Genomic DNA, 24,735 nt, shown 5'->3' with positions numbered 1-24,735 from the left:
CATTTTTCTATTTATTTTCCTCTAAAATCTCAATATTTTGGAATTAAATTATTTGTAATTATTATTTTTATTATAATTTGAACCTTAATTAAAGAGTATTGAATATCCTCTTTACTATATATAATTTGGGACCTTCAAAAGTTTTTTCTTTTATTTTAATTTTTTATACAAGAAATTTAATTATACCCTGCATGCAAAATTAAATAAAACGAGAACCACCCATGCAAAAAACCTAAAAAAAAAAAAAAAAATCAGAGAGAAGAGAGACGTTATTAGACAAACACCCAATCCCGCCACTCCTTCCCTTACAAAGTAGAAACAAAATACTCACTCACCCACGGTCGCTAATCTCAATCACTCGGCGTAAATACGCAATCAAATCGCACAATTAAGCCATTCCGGACACGAAGCTCCACTATTCATATTTTAGACCGTTATAATAAGAACCCAAATCGTTGGCTTCATTTGAATCTCCTCCTACTTTATAAACCCTTGGGGGTCTCAGAACTCTCCGTCACCGTGAACTACACGTGGCGCTCATGGGCTGCGGCAACTCGAAGCTCGACGACCTCCCGGCGGTGACGCTATGCCGTGACCGCTGCAATTTCCTCGAGGAGGCGCTCCGCCAAAGCCACTCCCTCGCCGACGCTCACGTGGCCTACATGCAGTCGCTCAGGTCGCTGGGCCCCACTCTCCACCGTTTCTTTACCCAGATCACTGACCACGATTCTGCTTCTGATCAACCCCAACCTTCGCAACCTTCTCCGCCACACGATCACTCCCGTTCCGTTTCACATTCAAATTCAAATTCAAATTCAAATTCTGATTCGGAACCTGAGGGCACAGAGAAAGAAATCGATTACTTCGGTCGAATCCACCGCAACTACCAAACCAGAGCACCTTCGCCACCGCCTCCGAGCAACTCGGCCTGGGATTTCTTGAATTTCTTCGACACTTACGAGCGGTACGAGCCGCTATTCGACAACAGAGAGGAAGTCCCTGACTTCGAGCCCGACGTGGTGAAGAAGAAATCCAAGGGACGCCAAAAACCCAGAGATGCGGCGAAGAACGTCGTCGTTCCGGAGAAAGATCGGTCCGAGACCCCGATTTGCACGCGAGGTGTCTCCGAAGCAATGAGAGAAATTCAGGCTCTGTTCGATAAAGCTTCGGAATCTGGCAATGATGTTTTGAAGTTGATCGAGGTCCGAATATTACGCTCTCATCAGAAAATTGCCGTTAATCAAGGTTTTTGTTTTTTTTTTTTTTTCAATTTACTAATTTTATTGTAATATTTTTTTTTTTTAGTATAATTCATAAAATGTAAGTATGGTGGCTCTTTGTGAAGCAGTTTCTTGCAAGGTTTTTCATGCTATTGCTCCGTCTTTGCCACGAAGAGATGTGGAGAAACCGTCACCGTTGGTTATGAAGATCAGTCCTGATAACGAAGATATGGGCTTGAGTTCTGGGAATATCTCTTCTATTTTGGAAAAGCTGTGCATGTGGGAGAAGAAGCTCTATGATGAAGTCAAGGTACGCATTTGATTGCCCAATGGCCAATACAGTCGTTTAAATAATAGTCAACTCGAAATTTGTTCTGAATTATTAATACAATGGAATTATGTCATTTATTCCAATAATTGTGTATTTTTTTCTTTTCTAAATTGATAATTTAGCTGCACAAACCCAATTGTTTTTTTTTTAAAAAAAAAAAAAAATGAATTTCCTACTCCAATTCACTTCTTTGAGCATGAAAAATGTTAATTATGTTATTGGGTGAAGGGAAAACAACATCTTATAGAGTGTATTACATAAAAACGTAATTTTGAAGGAATTTTTAAAATTTTGGAGGGCAGGGGCTCTAGTTCTGCCCAGGCTAAGAAGCAATTACTAAGTAGTGGCGATATTACCTATTTCCAACCTCAACTATATTTTATAGTATTGATTAAATGATTAAATTTATTTCTTCCTACTAGCTTAAGCTTTTGGAATAAGTGGTAATTTAACTTAATATTAAAGACATAATCTTGAATTCGAACTTTTACTTTGTCAATTCACCTCATTTAAATTAAATATTTCACAGGTTGAATCTCGTTTATTAAAACGGAATTTGAGCCTACACGTGAGAAGGAGTGTTAGTATTGATTAAAATCATGCATGAGGCATTACGATTAATTCTCTTTACTTATCAAAAAAAGAACAGAACAAGGATAACAATAAGAGCCAAGTCTTAACAATAAGAACAGAACAAGGAATTTTCATTTGGTTGGTGATTATCTATAGGAGTCTGATATACTAGAAATTGTTTCTAATCTGTTTATAGAAAATGTTGTGATTTTATTTCTGCCATCTTGCATCCTTTGTCTATGGTATTGCATGGATGAGTTGTTTTGTTACTAGTTGGAAGTGTATTCATTATTTTGCAGGCTGAGGAAAAATTGCGTACAATTCATGAGAAGAAGTGCAAGCAGCTGAAACATATGGATGAAAAAAGGGCTGATGCTTATAAAATTGACTCCACTCGATCATTAATCTGGAGTTTATCGACTAAAATGAAAATTTCAATTCAGGTTATTGACAGGATTTCAATTACAATAAACAAGTTGAGGGATGAAGAGTTTTTGCAGCAGATCAATAAATTAATTCTGGGGTAGGTGATTATTCCAACTTTGCAGGAGAACATAGCTTCTTACCTCAAACCCTTCTTTATTTGGTTGAGGTTTTGTGGGATTGCTAATCCACTGTACCATATGAGTGAAATTTTATTTCTGATGATATCTTTGTCTGATGCCTTTATCTGTGGTGGCTAACCCTCATCTATTTCTTGTTTCAGGTTAGTTGGAATGTGGAAAGCCATGCTAGAGTGTCACAGGTGTCAGTGCCAGGCATTTGGAGAAGGCAAAGGTTTAGATGGCATTACATCCAATGGGAAGTTTAGTTATGCTCATCTTGAAGCAGCCATTGAACTCAAGTTTGAGCTTCAAAACTGGAGCCTCAGATTCTTCAATTGGATTTTCACCCAAAAGGCACAAGTCAAAGCCTTAAATGGTTGGCTTTTGAGATGTCTGCTATACGAACCTGAAGAAACACTCGACGGCATAGAGCCCTTCTCCCCTGGTAGGATTGGTGCACCCACTGTGTTTGTAATCTGTAACCGGTGGTCACAAGCAGTGGATAGAGTCTCAGAGAAGGAAGTGATTGAAGCTATGCAGGGATTTTTTGTGAGCTTAAATCAACTCTTGGAACCACATATTGTAGATTTGCACCAAAGGGCAGCTGGAGACAAGGATATGGAGAGAAAAATTAAAGTCTTGGAGATGGAGGAGCAAAGGATACAAAAGATGGTGCAGGCTCAAGAGAAAAAAATGGGTCCAGTCCTGCCTCGGAGTGAGACTCCCAATACAAATAGTCTGATGTCAGGCCTAAAACAAATTTTTGCGGCCATGGATAGGTTCACAGCTAATTCTGTGCAAGCTTATGAGGAGCTTTGTGTACACATTCAAGAAGACAGGCAAGTTTGAGACCGCAGTTTAGGTTCATAAATTGTTACAGAAAAGGTAATTTTTTGGTAATTTTTTTTTTCTTTCTTTCTTATGCTTATCTATTGGCAATCATGATTTTCCAGCTTGATTATCTCTAGAGAAAATCTGTGGTACATTTTGGCTTGCTTCTCTGTACAATGTTGTTAGTTGATTGGTGGTGAAACTTTCTTGTGCCGAAGTCAATGAGGCTGATTCTATTGCCTATTAATCTCTTTAATTTAAGGGTGTGAATATTGACCTCCAATCCCTATCTTTCTCTTCGCTGTCCCATTTCTTTCTTTGTTCCTCAGCAGCCTTTGCAGCTCTGAGGAAGAAAAAAAAAACCTTGATGAGAGAAGGTATGCTTGATTGGGATTTTGTTTGTCAGTGACCTTGTTGGTTTGGTGGGAATGAGAATATGATATTAACTTCAGAGCTTGACCTTTTAGGCAGTAGGATCTTGAGCTTTCCCATTGTATCAAATGTAGAAGCCAATTTAGATTTTGGTGCCTACGTATGTACCTTTCAAGCTTGTCCTCATAGTCGTATGTGTATATAGCGAGACCATTAAGAAAAAAGAAATCCAAACACATGTTAAATTCCATGGAACATATCAACTTGGGAACCTTCTACTTACACCCCTTTCACTCATTTCTTGCTTAAATTTTCTGAAACTCTGGTCCGCAATATGTCCAAAGTTCAATTAATCCAGTAGACAAGGATGAGGAAAGGAGGTGGTACCCTAGGTGGGTTAGAAATGTGTCAAGCCAAATTGAAAAAGACGTGGTAGACATATTGCATATATGGCAGCCTAGAGAGGGTCAATGAACATTAGCTTCTATTAATTAACATTAAAAAATAAATAAAATAAATAAATTAGAAGCACATGTTACTTTGATTTGGATCATTGGATAGACGTCGGGGGTCCTTTGACTCCCTTGTTTCTTCCGTATTCAGTAGGATGATAATGTTATAGATAATTATCGACTTCTTCTTGAAATAAAATAAATAAAAAGAGATAAGTTGAAAAGGAATTTGGCTTTTATTGTGAATTTAAATGTTTATTTTTTTCTTTGACACTGACAAACTGGTTAGTGGTCACCGTGGAATCCAAGCTTGCTGTCAATATTCCGAATGCAAAGCTTTCAAAAGTGCTGGCCTTTGCTGGTGCAGAAGATCATTGGACAGCTGTAGGTCACGAGGAAACTCTCAATTGCTTCAATTAAAACTACGGAGAATATATAACCACGGGTACAGACTGCGCCTCAATTTCCTCGACATGTTCTAAATTCAATAATCATGGAAGAGTACCTAAAAATGCCTCTCTACAATTTTGCAATTAAAATATTTACTCTTCATACTATTTTCACAATTAGGTTAGATGCTGCTCTTGTTAAGTAATATTTTTAACGTAAATTGTTTCTATACATTAAACATATGGACAATTGAAAATACAAAATGGTCGGAAGTACCTGCATAATAGCATAAAAGTAAGTAAAGAAGTGTGCCGGTGTGAGCTAATCAGTGATGATTCTTGTTGATGCAATTTTTGGTCCAAGATGTTGCTAGGCTGCGATATTTCCTCCTGATCAAGCTTTGAGTTGGATTTCTGTACGTCGATAGTATTCTTGCAAAATAAGAACACAGTCAGAGGGTCTTCGGTTGGGGCCAAAGACTCTTCGATGCCTAAGTTAGCATCTTGTGTGTGGATAAAAATATATAATGATAATATGCCTATAATATTCGATAATTTGTATGTGTAAAATGAGATATTTGAAAGGGAGTGAGAGAGGCTATGGAGAAATAAGAGTCTCCTCAAGAGAGGGAGACGTGAGAGAGAGTTCTGGAGAAAGGTCTCCCTTTCTTCCTTTATAAACATATGGTGACACGTGTCACCATATGAATAGGCACTGTCAAAATGGTAAATAAATATAAATAAATGGGCATATTTTATCCCTAACAATTTTGATGCTTAAGTTAGTAAAGTGTTTAGAAAATAAATTTACGAATGAACTAGACAGAGTTTTGGAGAGAATCCAAGGTCCATTTTACATGGTTGTGGGTCGCCTTTTATCGTGACTTACCCTCAACAGTTTTTCGTTGGTTTTTACACAACCTTTCTTTCATGGATGATTCATGTGGTACGCGCCGTTCGGGAGTGGTACGAGAGAGCATTATGTGCTTTAATTATTTGGTGAACTCGGATCAATTAGTCAATGTTTGAGCTATATGGGCTTGATATTTCAGTCATGTGGGCTTGCTATAAAGAAAAATCTCCTAAACTACCTAGGCTTTTTACTTAGCCTCCTCGTTAGACTTTTTCTTTGCTAAATATGACAAAAAAATAGACAAAATAACAATAATATCCATTCATTAATTTTTCCATAATTCAGTCTCTTCGGAATATTAATGTCTAGAGACCCACGGTCTAATCACGGGTCTCCTCCAGACTTACAGCTTGGGTCTAAGTTTCCTTCAGACCCACTGCTCCGAGCTTGGATGTGAACTTTCATAGCCAAGACAAGTTTTTTTTTTTATTTATTTTTTAATCTAATAATATACTTGTATTTTCACACAAACTATAGGAGTATAATAGACATTTTATCAATTTTTTGTCGAATTGAACATAAAATACTAATGGTAGGGGCTATGTGAAAAAGGCTAAGTAGTTTTAAGAGTCGATTAAAACTTTTTAAAATTAATTTGAAGATGATATTATAAATTAGATGATAATTGTAAGGAGCTAGTGGTTCATTTTGTTAATGCTTTTTAGATTGTATTTAAAAAAAAAAAAAAGTTGTCACGTGACAAAGGTTAAAAAAAATCTTGAATATTTTATATTTTAGATGGGTTGTTAATATTTTTGTTTTAAAAACAAAAATAAAACAAAAAGGAAATGAAATAGGGAAAACAAACGAAGCCTCCGTATCTTTTCTCTATCATCTCCTTGGGTTTAATGTGAACTCTATATAACGTGAGATTTGAGGCGTGGAAGAGAACGAAAAAATGAAAGAAAGCTGATGATTTCGGCATAATTAAAAAGCTCTGTCGCTTCAATAAATGAAGCTGTAGTAAATAATGGGTGACAACGAATTAATTAATTTAATGGATTGCGTATGAGACCAGTCTAAAATAAATGCGTAGATCTGAAGGACAAGACGTAGAAGGGGGTGTCCCAACTCACGCACTCACGCCTCGTTGAAAAGAAAAAAAACATGCCATTTTCTCGTTCAACTCGTGCTCCACACGCTCCGCGTTTCACAAAACCGACAACCGCGCGGTCTTTTGGATTTGTCAGGCTCTTTGTTTTTTTTCCCGTTTGCCAAAAAACGGGGGGGAAAATTGGAAATTGATATAATTATATATTGTCGGTTCATTTGAGTCTCAGGTTTCCTTTTTTGTTTTTGTTTTGTTTTTTTTTTTTGTTAAAAGTTTAGTTTTAAATAAAATCGCAGAAATCAAATATTTAGTTCAAGAGTACGCTTTTCTTTTCTTTTCTTTCTTTTTTTTTTTTTCAAAAAATAAAACATTGAAAATTGTATGTTTTTAAATTGCATGCTAAGGGTTTGTTTTTAAAGGCCAACCTCCATTTTTTAAGGCCAAACCATTATTTATCAAACGTTTAACCGAGTTTTTAAAAATAGTATTTTTAAATCACACGTTTTTTTTATTTTTTAAATCTCACATTTTAAAACCGCGTACCAAACGAATCAATCATATATGTGTTGTAAAATAGTAAATATGTAATCATATTGGTTAAATTTTTCAAAAATGACATAATACCACGTTTGTCATTAAATGCACTAAAATAAAATTTGAATCTTAAAATAGATCTTCATCATTTTACTTGAAATAGAGAAAATCTTAATCCAAAGATGCATGAGTTTTACTGATTTTAAGAGTTATATATATATAAAGAGCTCGACAGTTGAACGTTTACTCATTTTTATAATGGTTGTTTTGCCTCCTTAACACAAAAGCATCGCTTAACTGTCTGACAAATCTCACATTGTGCTTTTCACATTCTTAACAGAGTACCAGTTATCATCCCATCTCGATACACTCACTGCATGATTACCTCTTTGCAATAGTAACGCATTTGCCTCCATAATCGCATCACAACATAAAACAAAACACGACATGAAACGTGATTCATTATGGTTGGTGACCAAACACAACACATAATGAGACTACTATCCCATAATGGGAGAACACCTAGTAGGGCCCATGCAGAGGAATAGAACCTAAGACGTGAAGAAAATAAGATATCGAGAGGTGTGAAACTATTTCGTTCATATTGTCACGCGCATAATTATCATCTAAGTTTTTTCTATACTTATTTATTTAGAAATAATTAAGCATCAATATTTTCTCATCGGTTCATTTGATAAGATCACTCGTGTTTGCTCATTTTTATGTAGGTTCCATTGGCTTGGAATATGGTGTTTGATTAACTGGTCCTTCAAGATGCATGCTATAATAAAAAGATTAATCTTATACTAAAGATAATTATTGTATTGAGTGATCAGTTTAAGTCCAAAATTCACCCTTTTTCTCTCTAATAAACAACTACAAGTGGTAATCGAAAACAAAGAAAAAAAAAAGACATAAAAAAAAAAGTTATAAAAGGTTGATCTTATAATAAAAGAGAATGCATGTGTAGGCACTTCTCTATTTGGTATTTTATAATTAATCATTAAAAGTTTGTAAGAATAGTATGAAAAGGATTAAATTAATTATTTTTTGTCAATTGAAAATTTCAATATAATTAAAATAAATAATTATTAATTCAAACCCTGATTCAAGGTTTTATAGACAAATGAATATTTGTCAAGTCTAAAATCTCCCTTTACCGCAAGAAGAAAAACAAAGAGAGGGGAAATGCGAAAAATACAAGGACGAAAACACCGCGAAAAGTAGGACGAGACGTTGACAAGAGAAAGACGAAAGTGCCCTCGACAATATAAAATGGACAGTTCAATGGCAAGACGAAACAAAGAGAGAGAGAGGTTTTGTCAGTGCAGGGATGAAAGAGAAAAATTAACGCAAATGAGAAGACAAAGATTACTGCACCTCTTCACTGCATAGATCCCTCTCTCTCTCTGTCTGGCTCTCTCTCACACGGTTTGTTAGTCGGTCAGAGACTCTCAGAAACCTCCTCTCTATCTCTCTCTCTCTCTCGCTCGCTCTCGTATGGTTTTTCGCTGATAGCAAAGGTGGAGGTGTTGGGGGACCGAGTCAACTCGACTGAGTTATGGGCTGTTGCGAATCGTCCTTATTGAAAGGACGGCGTCCAGAAGACGACAAGAACCGATACCACCGCCATAACTACAAAGACAACAGCCTGCTCGCCGTTCCTTCCACGACAAACGGCACAGAAGCCGCAGCAGCAGTCGCCGCGGGGCCCGGGGGAGTGCCGGGATTCGCGGAGTTCTCGTTAGCCGACCTGAGGGCCGCCACCAACAACTTCAGTCCCGACCACATCGTCTCCGAGAGCGGCGAGAAGGCTCCCAATGTCGTCTACAAGGGCCGCCTCCAAAACCACAACCAACGCCGCTGGATCGCTGTTAAAAAGTTCACCAAGCTCGCTTGGCCCGACCCCAAGCAGTTCGTCGTAATTACTTCTCGTTTCCTTTCTTTTCTTATTTTTACCCTTCTTCAATTTTACTTTCTAGGGTTTCTAGTTTACTAAATTATTTATTTATTTTTGGTTAGGAGGAAGCTTCGGGGGTTGGGAAGCTGAGGCACACGAGGCTTGCGAATTTGATTGGGTATTGCTGCGACGGCGACGAGAGGCTGCTTGTTGCGGAGTTCATGCCCAACGATACTCTAGCGAAGCATCTATTCCACTGTATGGTTCTCTAATTCCTCTAATTCCTGGATTCTACTTTTGCAAATTTAGGATTTTCGTTAAATAATTTAAATCAAGAAATGAATAGCTTTGGGCTATATGGTAGCGTATTGATGAGAGGAGTTTGACTTCCATTGCATTGGAAACAGCCTAGGCCTACCACGATTGATAAGTTTGGTTGAGAAAGTAGGAAAATACTCGTGCACCACAACTTTTCCTGCAACCCCTTACAAACTTTCATGTGTTCAAATTTTATGGAAATGAGGGTAGCCCACATTTTCTGGTTGACGTGGCAAGTTCTATGTGACTATCATGTTAATTTGTAAACGTGTCGGGTGCCATGTTACAGTTCGCTTTTTAGTGACTGATATGGTAAGCACTACGTAGATGCTCACCCTAGTTTGTAAGGAGCTTATAACAACACTCGAGAGAGTAATGTGGGTTGTTCATTGTCAATGCTTAAAGAAAATCAATCGATTGATGTATTCGCTAGTGACGTCTTTAGTACATACTTATTCATCCTTTGCTTTCCTGAAAAATATTTAAAGAAACTCAACTCTTATTTGTGGTCAATGATGGTAATCTTGCTCTATACCTCTGTCCTGTCACATTGAAGCAGATCACTTAATCTGGCCTAAGTTTTGATGTTATATTTACCACTTCCTTGACAGGGGAGAATCAGACAATTGAGTGGGCTATGCGTTTGAGGGTTGCTTTGTACATTGCTGAAGCATTAGATTATTGTAGTACCGAAGGCCGGCCGTTATACCATGACTTGAATGCATACCGGGTTCTCTTTGATGAGGTGATTTTAAAATTTTTCGTTTCTCAATTTTCAAATTTGAATATAATCTAGTGTGTATAAGAATTGAGATGTTTCTTTGATCAATGCCTTTAATTTGGCATAGATGGTTATTATGGTTCTGGTTGTGTTAAATTACTCGTTTGGAGAACACATGGTATTCTCAGGGAGCGTAAGTGTAATGTTGTGGATGGTTTTTGCAGAATGGTGATCCTCGGCTTTCATGTTTTGGGTTGATGAAAAATAGTAGGGATGGAAAAAGTTACAGCACAAATCTTGCCTATACACCTCCAGAGTATCTAAGAAATGGTAGCTTCATACCTTCGGTTTCATTATGTGTGTTTTTTGCATCTATTTTTGCACTCATTTGGTGATATTCTCTATTCTAAATGTTGTGATATTGTGAGCTTTGTATTCTCTGATACACAAAATCACCTAGAAAATCCTTATGGGACAGATAATTTTGTATGTGATGAAGATCTCCGTTTGTTTTTCTTTTCACATCAACATATGAAATGTTAAGGAAAAGATAAACTTTGAAGCCCATGTATCTACTTGTTCTGCTGAAACAAAGAGACCTATGGCATCACCAAGAAGCCTTGTAGAATCTTTTAAATGAATGAGATCATTTAAGCCGCACCTCTAGATAAAAATATGAATTAATCCATTGTGTATAAGAGGGGGTTTGGTGCCGATCTATATATCCAAAGCCTGTTGTAGAGTCCATATATGGAGATTTGGTGAGTGAGTTTCCTGGCTCATAAAAATTTCATAAGATTCAGCTCTAGATGACATGACCGTTCACTAAATCTACAATGCCAATGTTACAGAGTTAACAGTGTGCAATAAGCAATAATTTAACATGGAACCGAGTTTCAAGTTTCTTTTGTCACTCTCATATTCCCATCTTCACCACAAGCTTTGTCAAGACATATACCTACCTTAAGAATTTATGCTTGGCATCTTGCTATTTCTAATATATAAGGCATTGATGTGTCTTTTGAAGATTTTATTGTTTTAAATATTGTTATTGCCAAATGATTGGGGATAATTTAGGGAAGAAAACTCAAGCTAAGAGTATGACATGGGTACCATGTGAAACTTAGAATCTAAGGATCCATGAAGTGTTGCCTGCCCTGACACATTTAAGAAGATCACATGATGTACTATTTACTTGTGTAGGGTTTAGAAGGACTGTGATGCTTAATTGCTTTGCTGATGTTATCCATTTTCTCTGCAAGGTATTTATGTTGTATGAAAATTGTTGTTGGCATGTATGACTACTTTTTGAGTCATGCTTCCTGTAATAATGTAATAATTTTATGCTGTAGGAAGGGTGACTCCGGAAAGTGTTATCTTCAGCTTTGGGACTGTCCTCTTGGATCTTCTCAGTGGAAAGCACATCCCTCCAAGTCATGTAAGTATGATATCATGTAATGAATCTATGATGTCATAGTTGTAGTATAGTGCTGCCACCAATCCAGCTATCCAATTTCAGGGCAGTCAAGTCCAAAATGGAAGTTCTCAAAAAATGACAGAAAAAGTACTCTTTTTTTTTTTTGAAAAAAAAAAAAAAAAAAAAAACCCCTTTTACTCTACAAGATAACTTTGCAAGCTGCATGGTTTGAATGGAATATATATACAACTTTTCCTGCTAAGTTGTGGAGCTGCATGCTTTCTCTATAGGCTTGTATAAATTATTGTGAACAAGACAGATAACTTTTCCTGCAATGCTCGAACTTTGTGAATTGGCTATCATTTGTCATAAAATGGAATATATATGAGCGATTGTTTTTTCTTTTCGATTTTTTTGGTGTCCTTTCCAATATGTTGTCTTCTTTGTGTCTATATTTGGATTACTTAGCTTCTAAACTTGCATAATCTGCTACGGTTATGTTGAAGAAGGCTGATATTGGATATCAGATCCTCCAAAGTCAATTATGCTTAGATATTTTAGATCAATGTTATGATGCTTTTGATTATTTGTTTTATTGTCCATAAACTTACCAGCTCTAGGAGGTTTGACAGTTTAAATTGCTTTCAAATGCTAATTTTTGATGGTAGCTGTTTAAGTTAAAGGACACATCATCTGTATCTTTCATAGAAGATGGCTAACTAGATAAATCAAACCATTCTACTTGTAGTCAAGCCATTAAACTTCCTAGAATTGGTCGTGCTTGTTCATTGCTTTTTGATGCTTTATCCACAGGTTAGTGAAAGGTTAATTTTAAGGGACTGAAATGACGAATGATTTGTTTCAGTTGATCTCAAGATAACATGTTCATTGATCGTATATAAGAATTTGGAGAAATCACATCCCTGATAATCACATCACTGGCTTTTACCCTGATAGCATCAAGGCAGATGTTGGCACAATTGTTGAAATTTTAATGATTGTTTCCAATTTTTCTTTTTCTACTTGGGAATTGTTTTGGAAATTTATTTTCATGACCTTTGATATACAATTGTGTTTCTAATGCGAGTATGCAGGCTCTTGATATGATACGGGGCAAAAACATTCTTCTTCTCATGGATTCACATTTGGAGGGCAACTTCTCCACTGAAGAGGCAACAGTGGTTTTTGATCTTGCCTCACGATGCTTGCAGTATGAACCTAGGGAGCGGCCCAATACTCAAGACCTTGTTGCAACACTTGCCCCACTACAAAATAAACCTGATGTAATATCTGCTATCTTTGCTATCTACCGTTCTGATGCATGCACTTATCTTTTTTACTTATTTTTATGTGCCCTTCTTTCTGATTATATTGTTATCTATTGAATAGTGAAGCTGATTTAATATGTAAAATCACAATGAAAACTGCTGAAGCACAAGTTGTTCTATCCTGCATATCTGATTTATATCTTGCCATGAGATACCATAATTTTTATGCCTAGCCAAATTGTTCATTCTACTCCTGGTTCTTTCAGATATAGCTAGAGCAATTTTGGTTGTAATGATGAATTTGCCCAGACAGTTTGTGCACTTAAAATTATATTTCAGGTTGCGGATTCTCTGCTTGCAGGTTCCATCTTATGTGATGCTGGGAATCCCAAAGCATGAGGATGCACCTCCTACTCCACAACACCCTCTTTCTCCAATGGGTGATGCGTGTTCAAGGATGGACCTCACAGCTATCCATCAGATCTTGGTCATGACACACTACAAAGATGATGAAGGAACCAATGAGGTAACTGAATTGTACCCATGCAAGCTTGTATATCTTTTATCTAATATTATTCTAACGTCTGTTTCTTGACATTGATTGGTTTAGTTGTCTTTCCAAGAATGGACCCAGCAAATGAGGGATATGTTGGAGGCAAGAAAGCGTGGGGACTTGGCATTTCGTGACAGAGATTTTAAAACTGCAATAGACTGTTATTCCCAGGTATTGTTGATTGTAGATTGAGATAAACCACTTTCATAAAAAGACTTTTCCATACCATAATGTGCTAGGTCTTCCATACTTTCCCCTATGTAGAACTTGATAAGTATTCCACCACATTATAAGGTTCGAAGGGCGTGAACTTAACATGTTGGATTTTTGAGATCTTAATTGTCATAATTTGAATTTTTTTTTTATCACGGTTTGAACAAATCAAAGAAAAAACCAATGGTATTGCATTTTGATGCTCAAAGTGTTTGGTTGTTTTCATTCTGTTTCTACGTGCAGTTCATAGATGTAGGAACGATGGTTTCTCCAACAGTGTATGCACGACGAAGTCTTTGCCATCTCATGTGCGATCTACCGGATGCTGCCCTCCGAGATGCAATGCAAGCACAATGTGTCTACCCTGACTGGTCCACTGCATTTTACATGCAGGCCGTTGCCCTTGCCAAGCTGGATATGCACAAGGATGCAGCTGACATGTTGAGTGAGGCTGCTGGACTTGAAGAAAAAAAGCAACGAGGTGGGAGAGGGTCTTGAGAAGCAAACCTGTATTTATTCCTTGATACAATTGGCTTCCAATTAAAATTGTTGTTATTGTTGTTGTAACAAAACATATGGGGTTTCTGTATAATGGAAATTGGGAATGTGGTTTTCTGTCTAAAAGTGTAGCATAGAGAGCTCGAGAAACTTGATCTCTTCTGCATCAAGTGTTTTGCTATTTTTTATAAACTTAATGAAATAATTAATTGGTTCTTAATGTATACATGCGTATATGAAATTTTATAGTACAACAACAAGCTGACGCTTGAGAGTGAAATCAAGCAACAAATAACTCAGCTTTTCCATCAATAAAGAGACTCATGAACTCCTCCCCATCAACAGTTTCTTTCTCTATGAGTAGCTGAGCAAGCTTGTGAAGGATGTCAATGTGGGTTGTCATGATATGTTTGGCCCTTGAATATGCTGTCTCTACCAGTTCCCTGACCTCTGCATCCACTACATCAGCGGTTGCCATGGAGTAATCTTTCTGGGATGACATCTGTTTCATAGAATGCACATGTCAGGTATTTAATTACATCTCTTGGTTATGTGCAGGAACGAGTACATCATTCAGCAATTCCAACAGCAAAGAGTAATGCTGTATATACCTTTTGCACTTCCTGACGTAGCTTTTAAAATTAACATTGAATTTTGAATGAATTACTTTGAATTTTAATATAATTATGATTTTAAAAGCCACACAAAAAAGTGACTGTGTAGCATTTCTTGACAGTTAATGTGAGAGTTTATAAGGCCCACTTGCCCGAGCAAGTCTTGAATAGCCTACCCACTTGTTGGGGGCAAGTTAGGGACTCTCACATTTGTTCTCCGGACTAACAATCCAAACAGCAAACTGTTGGATATCTAGATCCCGTTCGTAAATATCATGAAATTTCAGGAAGCCTGAATAGTAAAAGCATGTCTCAAGTCCGTTACACCCTTACCTGTTGACCCAAGAACGGATTTCCACCAGGTCCACCAATGGCAACTTGTCCGATTTTTTTGCTGAACCCAAATCTTTCCACCATCTGCCTTGCCACTCGTGAAACTTGCATGAAGTCGTTTGATGCTCCTGTGGTCACATTCTCCGCGCCAAAAATGACCTCTTCAGCAACTCTGCAATTGAAACACGGAAAGAGAAGGAAATTGTTAATCTAGTAGTGGCCAGAAAGCTTACTTCAAATCCAGCTCCATTCGAATTTTAGACTCGGAACATTTAAAATCTATAACTCAGAAAGCTCTAATAGAAATCTACATGTTCTTCAATAACATTTGAAAAGGGAAGATATCTTCAGCATTGCTCTAGTTACCTTCCACCAAGGGCAACAGCCATCTGATTCTCCAGGTAGCTTCTACTGTACAGTCCAGACTCAAGCCTCTCTTCACTTGGAGCAAAAAAGGTAAGGCCACCGGCTTGGCCACGAGGAATGATGGATATCTTGGCTACGGGATCATATTCAGGCATCAAAGCACCAACTAGAGCATGCCCGGCCTCTGCAAAAGTTAAGCGCGAAAACACGGTGAGCAACTGAAAATCAATGATAACGAAAGCTACACAAGTTGGTTGGCGATTCTTAGTTATATACCATGATAGGCAACTAGTTTCTTCTTCTCATCTGAGACTACAGCATTTTTCTTCTCTGGTCCAGCAATAATCCTCTCCAGTGCATCAGATATCTCATCTTTGCTTATTTCCTTGAGGTCACGCCTGGCTGCAAGAATAGCTGCTTCATTCATCAGATTCTGCAAATCAGCCCCTGTAAAACCTGGGGTTCTTCTCGCTATCTTATCAAAGTCCACATCTTTTGCGAGTGCCTTCCCTCTAGAATGCACCTATCAATAACAACAACATAGTCTTCTCACTTTTGGACTCTGCCAATTGAATGAACCAGATTACATTCGTAAAACAACTTATGCCATATGTTCGGAATTTGTCCCAAGTAACATACTGAACTATGGAATAGAAAAGAAATTAAAAGAAAAGGAATGCAGTAGCACGAAATGCCATTGTATTGTTAATATGTTTGATAATTCTTGTTCTAGAACAATGAGCTAAACGGCCCTCTTAAACTACATCTGCTTAGATATTACTCTTCACTTGAAAAACTAGAATGTTATCTACATTATATATGATATTTTTTTTAATCTTTATTTAATTGTGGTTCGGCCTGTGTTTTTTCCCCTTTCTTACTATTTTGAAAACCTAGATTCTTTCCACATTTTCAATCTGCAATATTTTTTTTTTCAAACAAAAATATTTTAACAAATGTGGTACAATCTAGATATAGATATCACTCCTACTTTTGTTAATCTGTGTTCTACAGTAGGATATTGGACATGCCACAAACAGATACAAGAATTGTGTAGGAATGAAACTAATTCAGCAGGGTTTGCATGTATGGGTCTAACCTGAAGGATCTTGACTCTGCCAGCAACATCAGGCCTGTCCACAGTGACTTGCCTATCGAACCTCCCGGGCCTCAACAACGCCGAATCGAGCACATCCGGCCGATTCGTTGCCGCCAACACGATCACTCCCGAATTCCCGGAAAACCCATCCATCTCTGTCAAGAGCTGGTTGATAGTTTGCTCCCTCTCATCATTCCCACCTCCAAGCCCCGCCCCTCTCTGCCTTCCCACCGCATCAATCTCATCTATGAACACAATGCACGGCGCTTTCGACTTGGCCTTCTCGAACAAGTCCCTCACTCTCGATGCCCCAACTCCCACAAACAATTCCACAAACTCTGAAGCCGCACACGAGAAGAACGGCACTCCGGCCTCGCCGGCCACCGCTCTGGCCAACAGGGTCTTCCCGGTACCGGGAGGTCCCACTAGCAAACACCCTTTTGGGATTTTAGCTCCGAGAGCCGTGTACTTATCTGGGTTCTTCAAGAAATCAACGACCTCTTGCAATTCAAGCTTTGCTTGGTCAGCCCCAGCCACATCGGCGAATGTAACGCCGGTTTCGGGGACTTCTTGGAACTTGGATTTTGATCTTCCAAAGTCCATTGGGCCGCCGAGCCCACCGGGCCCGCCGGGGCCGCCCTGGGCTCGCCTGAAGAGGAAGAAAAGTCCGGCGAAAGCGAGGAATGGGAACAGAAGGTTACCGATAAAGCTGAACAACCCGTTGCCCGAGTCGCCCTCCGAGACCGAGATATCCACCCCGTTCATTGCCAAGATGTCGATGAGGTCCGGGTCGTTGGGGACAATCACGCTGGCTCGGCGGCCATCGACAGCGGTGAGCTGAAGTCCAGAGCCGTCCTTGCTGAACCTGACTCTCTCAACTTTGCCCTTCTTCACCGCGTTCAGGAACTCGCTGTATCGCCATTGGGAACCTTCCGGGAGGTCAGAGGTTGTCTGGGTTTGGGGCTTCGGCGCTGTGAGGAGGATGTTTTGTGAGAAAGGTGAGGAATTTGAAGCGTCTGGTGTGGTGGGTTGGGCTAGGAGTACCGGTGGGGGTTGAGCTGGCGGCGTGGGATTGTCTAGTGCAAAGGCGTGTGGGGTGAGAGTGGAGAAGAGTAGCGCAGCCAAGGTGGCTTGAGATGGTAGAGATTTCAACGGCCCAGAATTGGGTTTTTTGTTGAGAATGCTCTGAGTAATTAAAGACTTTCTTTTGGAGAAGAGAGGGAAAAGAAGAGGAGATTTGGTGGTTTTGGGGGTTGGAGGAGAGAGCATGATTTTGGTTCCTAAGAAGTTTGAAGAGAGCAGAGGATTGGTGGTGGAAGCCATGGGCTTGATGAAGTTTCTTCTTCTTCTTCTTCTTCTTCTTCTTGTGTGGTACGTCTCCTCTCTACCTCTATCTCTTTGATTTGAGGCTGGCTACTCACCCAATCCTAGAATGTTGGATTGCTTAAGCGTACAGTACAGGTAGCAAAATAAAATGATTAAGGAATTTAAAGGGGGATTATATAGTGTGTGAAATGTTTTGTATTCTGGCTTGCTAGATTTTGAGGGATGCCAAGGGATGCAACTTGCTCAAACCCATGCCATAGATTTGAATGGCGCTCCACCCGCAGCCACGTGTTCTGTGTTACATCCAGTTATTTCTTTTACTGATTTTTAAAGCATATTGATATCTAAAAAATATAAAAGAATAATTTTACATTTATTTTAAAATTAACTGGAGGAAATAAGAGGGAGTTATTTGTCTCGAGCAAATAAGTTTCGTATTTTAAGTTGTTCTGTGTTTGAGTAGGTGAGTTTTGTAGCTCTCTCGCTCGAATTTTTATGTTATCTACGTTAAGTAATATTGTACATACAATTATCAATTATCAATATACAATTAATATCAATTAAATTATTTTAACACCTTCTAACCACAAAACGTCTCAAAAAGTTGTGATTAGTTGCTAGCTGCATGATTAGTGTGAAGTTTCTAGAGGCAGCAGATCTATTAGACTATTAGCCTATTAGGCAGTTTCTAGTCCACAGGTAAGAGGCCTAAATTGAGTGGGCCTTTTCGAATTCTCTGGACCCTCGCCCTCGGCCTATCCCCACGTCTTTCTTATTAGCACACCCAAATAATTCCAACGATGCGGTGTGAAAGTCGTGAATTACTGATGCCCATCACATCAAATCATTGGGCTAAGATAGTAACCTTTTTTTTCTTTTTCTTTTTTTTTTTCAAAAAATGTAAAATTAATCCTTGTGATTTATCTGATTTACAATTAATTCCCTATGATATCAAAATGAACTCAAAAATTCCTGAGGTATGCCAAAAATATAATTTTGTCTCTACAATCAAATTCCGTTCACTAATTTAACAGATTCCTTTAGTATGACACTTACTTAAGTATGATAAGTATCACAATTATATTGGCTCTAATGTTTTACGTTATTAAAATCTGTTAAGTTAGTGAACGAAATTTGACTGTAAGGACTAAATTAGTTTTTTAGCATATCTTAGGGACCTTTAAGTTCATTTTGATACTATAAGGAGTTAATTGCAAATCAGGTAAACCGCAAGAACTGAATTTACATTTTTCCCATTTTTTTATTCAAAATATTCGTATAAAAAGGGAGAAATTTTTTCATTTGTTAAATGTTTTGAGAGGCACTTGATCTTTGTAATTAGTCTGCAGTTAGGATTAAGGCCTGTCATTGCAGTTACAGTAGTAATAGACTCATAACGAACAGAAAATATGTTAATTACGTACCAATATCGAAGGAATTATGTTAATATTGTTATATTGTTACTTAAATATAATAATATTAAATTATGACCATTAAATAGAGCGTTGCTGGAGAGAGAGAGGGAACAATACAACAGTGTGGAGCCTGGAGGAACACGGAGGGAGTGATGATACGGAGAACGCCAGGCGTGTATGAACAGTCATACATGTCTGGCTTAGTTTTTTTAAAAAATTAAAATAATAAAATAATTTATTTTATTATTTTAAAATATTAAATCAGCCGAGCGTGGGCAAGCCTGACATTCCCTTTATCATCACTCGGAGGAATAAGGTAAAAAGGAAAGATGATTTTTTTTCTTTTTCTTTCCTCAAACAATCTAGCTACAAATTTTCTTTATTGACTAATGAGTCTCCTCCTTCCTCCTAGACTACACCAATTAAGTACAAAGTTTAAAGAGCAATACTACACATACTCTCACTCTTACACATTTATTCTAACACTTGCTTACATGATTTTTAAAATTATTATTTAATTAAAATCTAATGAAGATTTTAAAGACGATATCAGTTTGAGTACGAAAGGTAGAATGTAAAAATAAAAATGTGTAACCGATCGATAATCTATCTAGTCAACGAGCAATATTTGTCTGTAAAGAAGTATTAAGTTCCACTTGTTCCGCTTCCCACTTGGCCTTAGCAACCACCCCATCATGCACGGGCACGTATTCCTAATCAAACAAAACAACCCACTTAACACTACAGACGTTTTGATGTACGTGATATAAAAGTATATATATATATATATATATATATATCTATTAAGTTATTTACTAAAGTATTTCTTCTAAAAAAAATATGGAAATTAAAAACTCATGCCTCAAGCTTTTGAACAAGTTCTGTAGCGTTTGGAGCAGAGACGATTATATGACGCTGAGAAGGCTTGATAAAGCCGTCATCCACCGCTTTGTCTATGAATGAGAGGAGGTAGTTGTAGTACCCCTCCACATTAAGCAAACCCACCTAATTAATTCACACATATATATAAATTAAGTCAGGTTCTGGTTAATATCATAACAATCTTTCAAATTTCGGCCGAGTTTTGCTTGTTTTTAGTGAGAAAAAAAAATATATATATATATATAGTGAATATTGCCAAAATAAAGAGAATGAAGTTGCTTTACAGGCTTATCGTGGATTCCTAGCTGGGCCCACGTAATGACTTCCAATAACTCTTCCAAAGTTCCATATCCACCTAATCATGAACATATATATATATTAATTAGTAATTTTTATAAATTGAGTTGACAGTTAAACTATAAATTATGAACCGTCACGCAATTTATAAAAAAAATTATAATAAAAAGGATAATATTAAAATGTTTTGTAATAATTTAATCCCCCATTATATTGTGGGGCAGCGAGAGAGACCTGGAAGGGCAATAAAACAGTCAGAGTAGCGGGCCATCTCAGCTTTCCTCTGGTGCATGTCGGCTACTGGCCTGACCTCTCCAACAGGTTCTCCAGTTATCTGCTCCAGCCCAAAAAACCAGACAAACCATGAAAAAGATATTTGTAAATTAAGAAATATAGAAAAAAAATCCCAGCTGAGTACGTACGTACGTACGGTACCTCTTTGCTCATCAAGGTCTTGGGGATGATTCTGTGAACAAAACCCATAATTTAAGAAGCTGTTAACAGAGAGAAAAAGAACATAAATAAACCCATAATTAGGACGAGAATGTCAGAGATTATACCCAAGAACATGCCTACCACCGCGGTGGACCTCCTGAGAAACTAAGCCCATTAATCCAATACTTCCTCCTCCATAAACAAGATCCAACCTCCTGGATACCTTCCTCAAGAAAAAGCTTCAAATTAATTCAAATATCCAAAGAGTAGGATATTGATTATAAGAAAATTGAAATTACCAGCTCTTGGCCTAGCTCCAGGGCAGCATCACGGTAGCAATTTCTCTTGCCAGTACTGCTCCCACAGAAAACGCAAACCCTTTGGAACCTGGATTTAGCTATCATCTTCTTCTCCTGCATCTCTCTGATCTCTCTCTCTCTCTCTATTGGTCTACTTGTTCAGTTAAATATGATAAAGATTCAGAGAATTACTTCTTGAGATTTTTCAAGTCGTGCTTCATAATATTTATAGACTCATCAGCAAATTAAAAGAGCTGGAGCTGGAGCTTGGCCGTCCCTGGAATTCTTTGGCCCCACGTAGACTTAGAATCTCGGAATCTTTTGCTCTACAAAATTCTCCAACCAGAAACAGCTTTCTCGCCTCTGTACGGTCCAGTTTACTTGGCCAAAAACTTCTTTTATTTTTTATTTTTTGTTCTCACTTAAAACTATTACATGGGAAATATTTACTATCAGACTATTGTGGATTAAATTTTTTATAACTCAAATACATGTCATATTAAATTACTAATTATCTTAATTAATTATTTACCGTAACATTTTAAACCATCATGTTTTAAAACAGAGTCTTCGATGCATGGTTCTTTGCAAACCTACTCATTGAAGTGGATAAAATTCTGCCAGCTCATTTTCTTTGGGCAGAAATGATCTGCTACGGTGCTTTAGCCTGTTGGGATACTGTTTGGCCAACCGTAGTACCGTACCTGCAGTAGCGACGAAAGCGATTAATGGATGCCACTCTACTGTTTACAAAATAGTATATTTGACAAACACTACCTATGTTCTCATGAGAAGACAAATGAGATTTTATTTGAGAAGTAGAGCTTTTAAAATAATAATAATAATAATAATTTTAAGGTTTTTTTTTTTATTTTTTTTTTGTTATTTTTAGAATAAAAAAAATTTAAGAAGGTACTTTTGAAATTTCATACTAAATATTAGATTTTGCTTAACACAGCTTTTTAAGTCCTAAAAATATTTTTTAACTTTCTTAACATAATCTCAAACACGCTCTAATTAGCATTCATTGCTCTATAATTACTGATCATGTGCCGAACTCAAGTTTTCTATAGAAGCATGCATGTTCATCTCAAGTGTTTATTGTTACAATACTGTATATTCGCAAGGATAAAATTTTCCTTTTAATTCGGTTGGAGTGGTCATTTAAATTCAGTTTATTAAATAGATATTTATTATTATTATTATTATTATTATTTTTTGAAGTTTAAACTATTATTTTTATGTTTGTTTCTTTTTAAAAACACGCAAGACTTAAAAATGTAATTAAAAATTACATAATCTAATTAAGGACATATGTTAACGTATATATATTACGTAATAGATTGAGATAGAAAATTTTTCTCCATCCCAATTTAAAGAAAAACTTTATTCTATTTGCAATATTTCTAAAATTTGAGTGCAAGACGCCAAAAAAGGGAAAGAAATAAAGAAAAGTTATTTACATCTAGAAAAAATTGTTAAACTGATCCCTCTTGTTTGAGCTTGACAGCTTGTGACAAATAGATTTTGAGTTTTAAAAGTGACTAAATACTCCTTGGGTTTAAGAGTGTATTCAATTATTTAAGGGAGAAATGCAAAATTAGTTCTTGTGGTTTACCTGATTTACAATTAACTCCCTATGGTATTAAAATGAACTCAAAAGTCCCTGAGGTATGCCAAAAATATAATTTAGTCTCTACAATCAAATTTTGTCAACTAATTTAACAAATTCCCTTAGTATGATACTAACTTAAATAAGACAAGTATCACAATTATATTGGCTCTAGTGTTTTACGCTATTAGAATTTATTAAGTCAATGAACGGAATTTGATTGTAGGGAATAAATTATTTTTTTAGCATACCTCAGAGACATTTGAGTTTATTTTGATACCACAATGAGTTAATTGCAAATTAAATAAACCACAATAACTGAATTTACATTTTTCCCATTATTTAAACAAAGAAAAACCTCCGAAAAGCATTAGCGAATGGCAAAAATATATTTTTACCTAAAGTATCATTTAGGGTTAGCTCAAGTACCCATAGGCAACTTAGGCGGTTGCCTAAGGCTCCAATTAATAATTGTATAATATAAGTTTTTTTCTTAAAAAAATAAAAAATAAGGCTCCAATATGTTAAAAGGTTGATAAATAGTTTATAATTAAGGCCTCTGATAAATAATTGTAAAGGTTCTTTATTGAAAGAAAATACTAGATGTTCTTCTAGTGTTTTCCTGTGTCCTCCAAATTGTGATGTGACTTGTAAAATTATCATTGAATTTGAGATTATTAATTATTGACTTTTAATCTATTGCTGATTTTAAAAGCCCATCACAATTGGGAGGATACCAAGAAAGCACTAGAAAAACACATAACATTTCCCTTATTGAAAGCCCTCACTCATGGTAACAAAAATTACAATATTAGGGCCTTAAAAAATCACTAGACATTAAAATGAGAATTCATTGACACTAGACATGTAGTCATTCTATTTTTTTCTTAAGAAATGCTATGGGTACTATACTTTTTTTACTAAAAAATGGATACCAAAATAATGTGTAACTTATTTATTAGTACTCATAATCAAAATCTATTTTAATTAAATTGTCGGTAGAACATGAAAAGTTTGTCCCCAATATGCTCCAACGTCAATCTAATTAAATTGAATGTTGTGAATAATATAAAAAGCCTGGAATATAAAAATTTAATTAGTAATTTTACATACTAATAACTCACATAAACTTAATTATCGCCTGTAACTGAAAATGTAATCGAGCCGGCCCTAGTGAAATCGATTTTGCGTTGATCAAACTCATCCACGTGCAGTTATTTCATCGTTGTCGTATTTGCATAAATTTCTCCACAAACTTTTGCTCAGGCAACAAGAAGTACACTGTTGTATGTACCAAAGACAAAGTTTAGCTCCGTGGAAACGTCCCCATCGAGCGCAATATAGGTATGACAGGTGGCGGTCTCTGAGAGGTCAAGGCTTTGCTGTTGGAATTAGCCGCTTACACTTGGCTGAGCAGCTTTTTTCTCCACGTGACTCAGTTGTTATTGTTTTGGCTTTGTGTTCGTACTGAGTGTCATACCCGTCAGGACAACAAATTTGCAAAATAAATTGAAAGACAAAAGGGGTTGTGAGGCAGAGAATTAGAATGAAATACTTAATTTAATTGTTAAAGCTTTTTCTTTTTCTTTTTCAAAGTACAAATATTAACAAACAATTTAAAACAAAAAAACTCACAAAATACTTAAAAACTCTTTTTATCTTCATATTACATTAATAAAACATTTTTTTTTAAAAAAAAACTATAATGTACTTATCCGAAAAGCATTACCAAATGTAGTCAAAATAATCATGTAATATCAGAACTTTGAGAGAATTTTTGATCGAAGAATAAAGATAAGTTTTAATTTTCAACGGGAAATGGAACTTAGAAGATTTTGTGCGAGAGGAACAAATAGTTATTCCTAGGGAAAATTACACTTTATTTCTCAAAATTTGAGGCGATTTTCAATTTAACCTCCAATGTTTCAATTTTTACAATGCGCTCCACCAAACTTTCA

The 24,735-nt window shown here is 36.6% G+C and overlaps 4 protein-coding genes across 5 annotated transcripts; 2 read left to right on the top strand and 2 right to left on the bottom strand.

Moving 5' to 3' along the window:
- The first annotated feature begins 350 nt into the window (after positions 1–350).
- Positions 351–3,795, top strand: LOC132190601 (protein ALTERED PHOSPHATE STARVATION RESPONSE 1). The gene is made up of 4 exons (XM_059605638.2): positions 351–1,245; positions 1,349–1,530; positions 2,424–2,647; positions 2,831–3,795. Exons 1-4 carry the CDS (start codon positions 540–542, stop codon positions 3,516–3,518), a joined length of 1,800 nt encoding a protein of 599 aa, XP_059461621.2. The 5' UTR covers positions 351–539; the 3' UTR covers positions 3,519–3,795.
- A 4,737-nt stretch (positions 3,796–8,532) lies between these two features.
- On the top strand, positions 8,533–14,323 carry LOC132190020 (serine/threonine-protein kinase BSK1). Its single transcript, XM_059604896.2, has 9 exons — positions 8,533–9,132; positions 9,234–9,369; positions 10,041–10,174; positions 10,375–10,480; positions 11,503–11,588; positions 12,662–12,850; positions 13,197–13,361; positions 13,446–13,559; positions 13,845–14,323. Exons 1-9 carry the CDS (start codon positions 8,773–8,775, stop codon positions 14,097–14,099), a joined length of 1,545 nt encoding a protein of 514 aa, XP_059460879.1. The 5' UTR covers positions 8,533–8,772; the 3' UTR covers positions 14,100–14,323.
- VAR1 (FtsH extracellular protease family) lies at positions 14,257–18,024 on the bottom strand. Its single transcript, XM_059604895.2, has 5 exons — positions 16,512–18,024; positions 15,689–15,935; positions 15,413–15,596; positions 15,047–15,218; positions 14,257–14,601 (listed from the first exon to the last, which is right to left on the bottom strand). Exons 1-5 carry the CDS (start codon positions 17,832–17,834, stop codon positions 14,380–14,382), a joined length of 2,148 nt encoding a protein of 715 aa, XP_059460878.2. The 5' UTR covers positions 17,835–18,024; the 3' UTR covers positions 14,257–14,379.
- A 1,725-nt stretch (positions 18,025–19,749) lies between these two features.
- On the bottom strand, positions 19,750–21,478 carry LOC132189952 (cytokinin riboside 5'-monophosphate phosphoribohydrolase LOG5). Of its 2 annotated transcripts, none has more exons than XM_088519398.1 (7): positions 21,166–21,478; positions 20,992–21,089; positions 20,858–20,897; positions 20,666–20,765; positions 20,419–20,489; positions 20,114–20,257; positions 19,750–19,965 (listed from the first exon to the last, which is right to left on the bottom strand). In XM_088519398.1, the coding sequence occupies exons 1-7, from the start codon at positions 21,283–21,285 to the stop codon at positions 19,867–19,869; spliced, it is 672 nt and encodes a 223-aa protein (XP_088375524.1). In that variant the 5' UTR covers positions 21,286–21,478; the 3' UTR covers positions 19,750–19,866. The 2 variants fall into 2 exon arrangements, with proteins under 2 accessions (XP_088375524.1, XP_059460792.1); XM_059604809.2 differs by having other exon boundaries at positions 20,867–20,897.
- Between the last annotated feature and the right edge of the window lie 3,257 nt (positions 21,479–24,735).

This window comes from Corylus avellana, chromosome 9 (genome assembly GCF_965113065.1).
Source record: "Corylus avellana chromosome 9, dhCorAvel1.hap1.2, whole genome shotgun sequence".
Classification (NCBI taxonomy): domain Eukaryota; kingdom Viridiplantae; phylum Streptophyta; class Magnoliopsida; order Fagales; family Betulaceae; genus Corylus; species Corylus avellana.
The sequence above is the reverse complement of the archived record's forward strand: the minus strand, read 5'-3'. Positions and strand labels throughout refer to the sequence as shown.

What these genes read in the sequence shown, in the direction of transcription:
- LOC132190601 (XM_059605638.2), top strand. Translation starts at nt 540, where the DNA reads ATGGGCTGCGGCAACTCGAAGCTCGACGACCTCCCGGCGGTGACGCTA. An exon ending in GAAAATTGCCGTTAATCAAG is followed by an intron (nt 1,246 to 1,348) that starts GTTTTTGTTTTT and finishes TTTGTGAAGCAG; the next exon opens with TTTCTTGCAAGGTTTTTCAT. An exon ending in ATCAATAAATTAATTCTGGG is followed by an intron (nt 2,648 to 2,830) that starts GTAGGTGATTAT and finishes TTCTTGTTTCAG; the next exon opens with GTTAGTTGGAATGTGGAAAG.
- LOC132190020 (XM_059604896.2), top strand. Translation starts at nt 8,773, where the DNA reads ATGGGCTGTTGCGAATCGTCCTTATTGAAAGGACGGCGTCCAGAAGAC. An exon ending in AGCGAAGCATCTATTCCACT is followed by an intron (nt 9,370 to 10,040) that starts GTATGGTTCTCT and finishes CTTCCTTGACAG; the next exon opens with GGGAGAATCAGACAATTGAG. An exon ending in ATGATGAAGGAACCAATGAG is followed by an intron (nt 13,362 to 13,445) that starts GTAACTGAATTG and finishes TGATTGGTTTAG; the next exon opens with TTGTCTTTCCAAGAATGGAC.
- VAR1 (XM_059604895.2), bottom strand. Translation starts at nt 17,834, where the DNA reads ATGGCTTCCACCACCAATCCTCTGCTCTCTTCAAACTTCTTAGGAACC. An exon ending in GAAACTAGTTGCCTATCATG is followed by an intron (nt 15,597 to 15,688) that starts GTATATAACTAA and finishes TAACTTTTGCAG; the next exon opens with AGGCCGGGCATGCTCTAGTT. An exon ending in GCTGTTGCCCTTGGTGGAAG is followed by an intron (nt 15,219 to 15,412) that starts GTAACTAGAGCA and finishes TTTCAATTGCAG; the next exon opens with AGTTGCTGAAGAGGTCATTT.
- LOC132189952 (XM_088519398.1), bottom strand. Translation starts at nt 21,285, where the DNA reads ATGCAGGAGAAGAAGATGATAGCTAAATCCAGGTTCCAAAGGGTTTGC. An exon ending in GGTGGTAGGCATGTTCTTGG is followed by an intron (nt 20,898 to 20,991) that starts GTATAATCTCTG and finishes TTTTGTTCACAG; the next exon opens with AATCATCCCCAAGACCTTGA. An exon ending in TAGGAATCCACGATAAGCCT is followed by an intron (nt 20,258 to 20,418) that starts GTAAAGCAACTT and finishes TGAATTAATTAG; the next exon opens with GTGGGTTTGCTTAATGTGGA.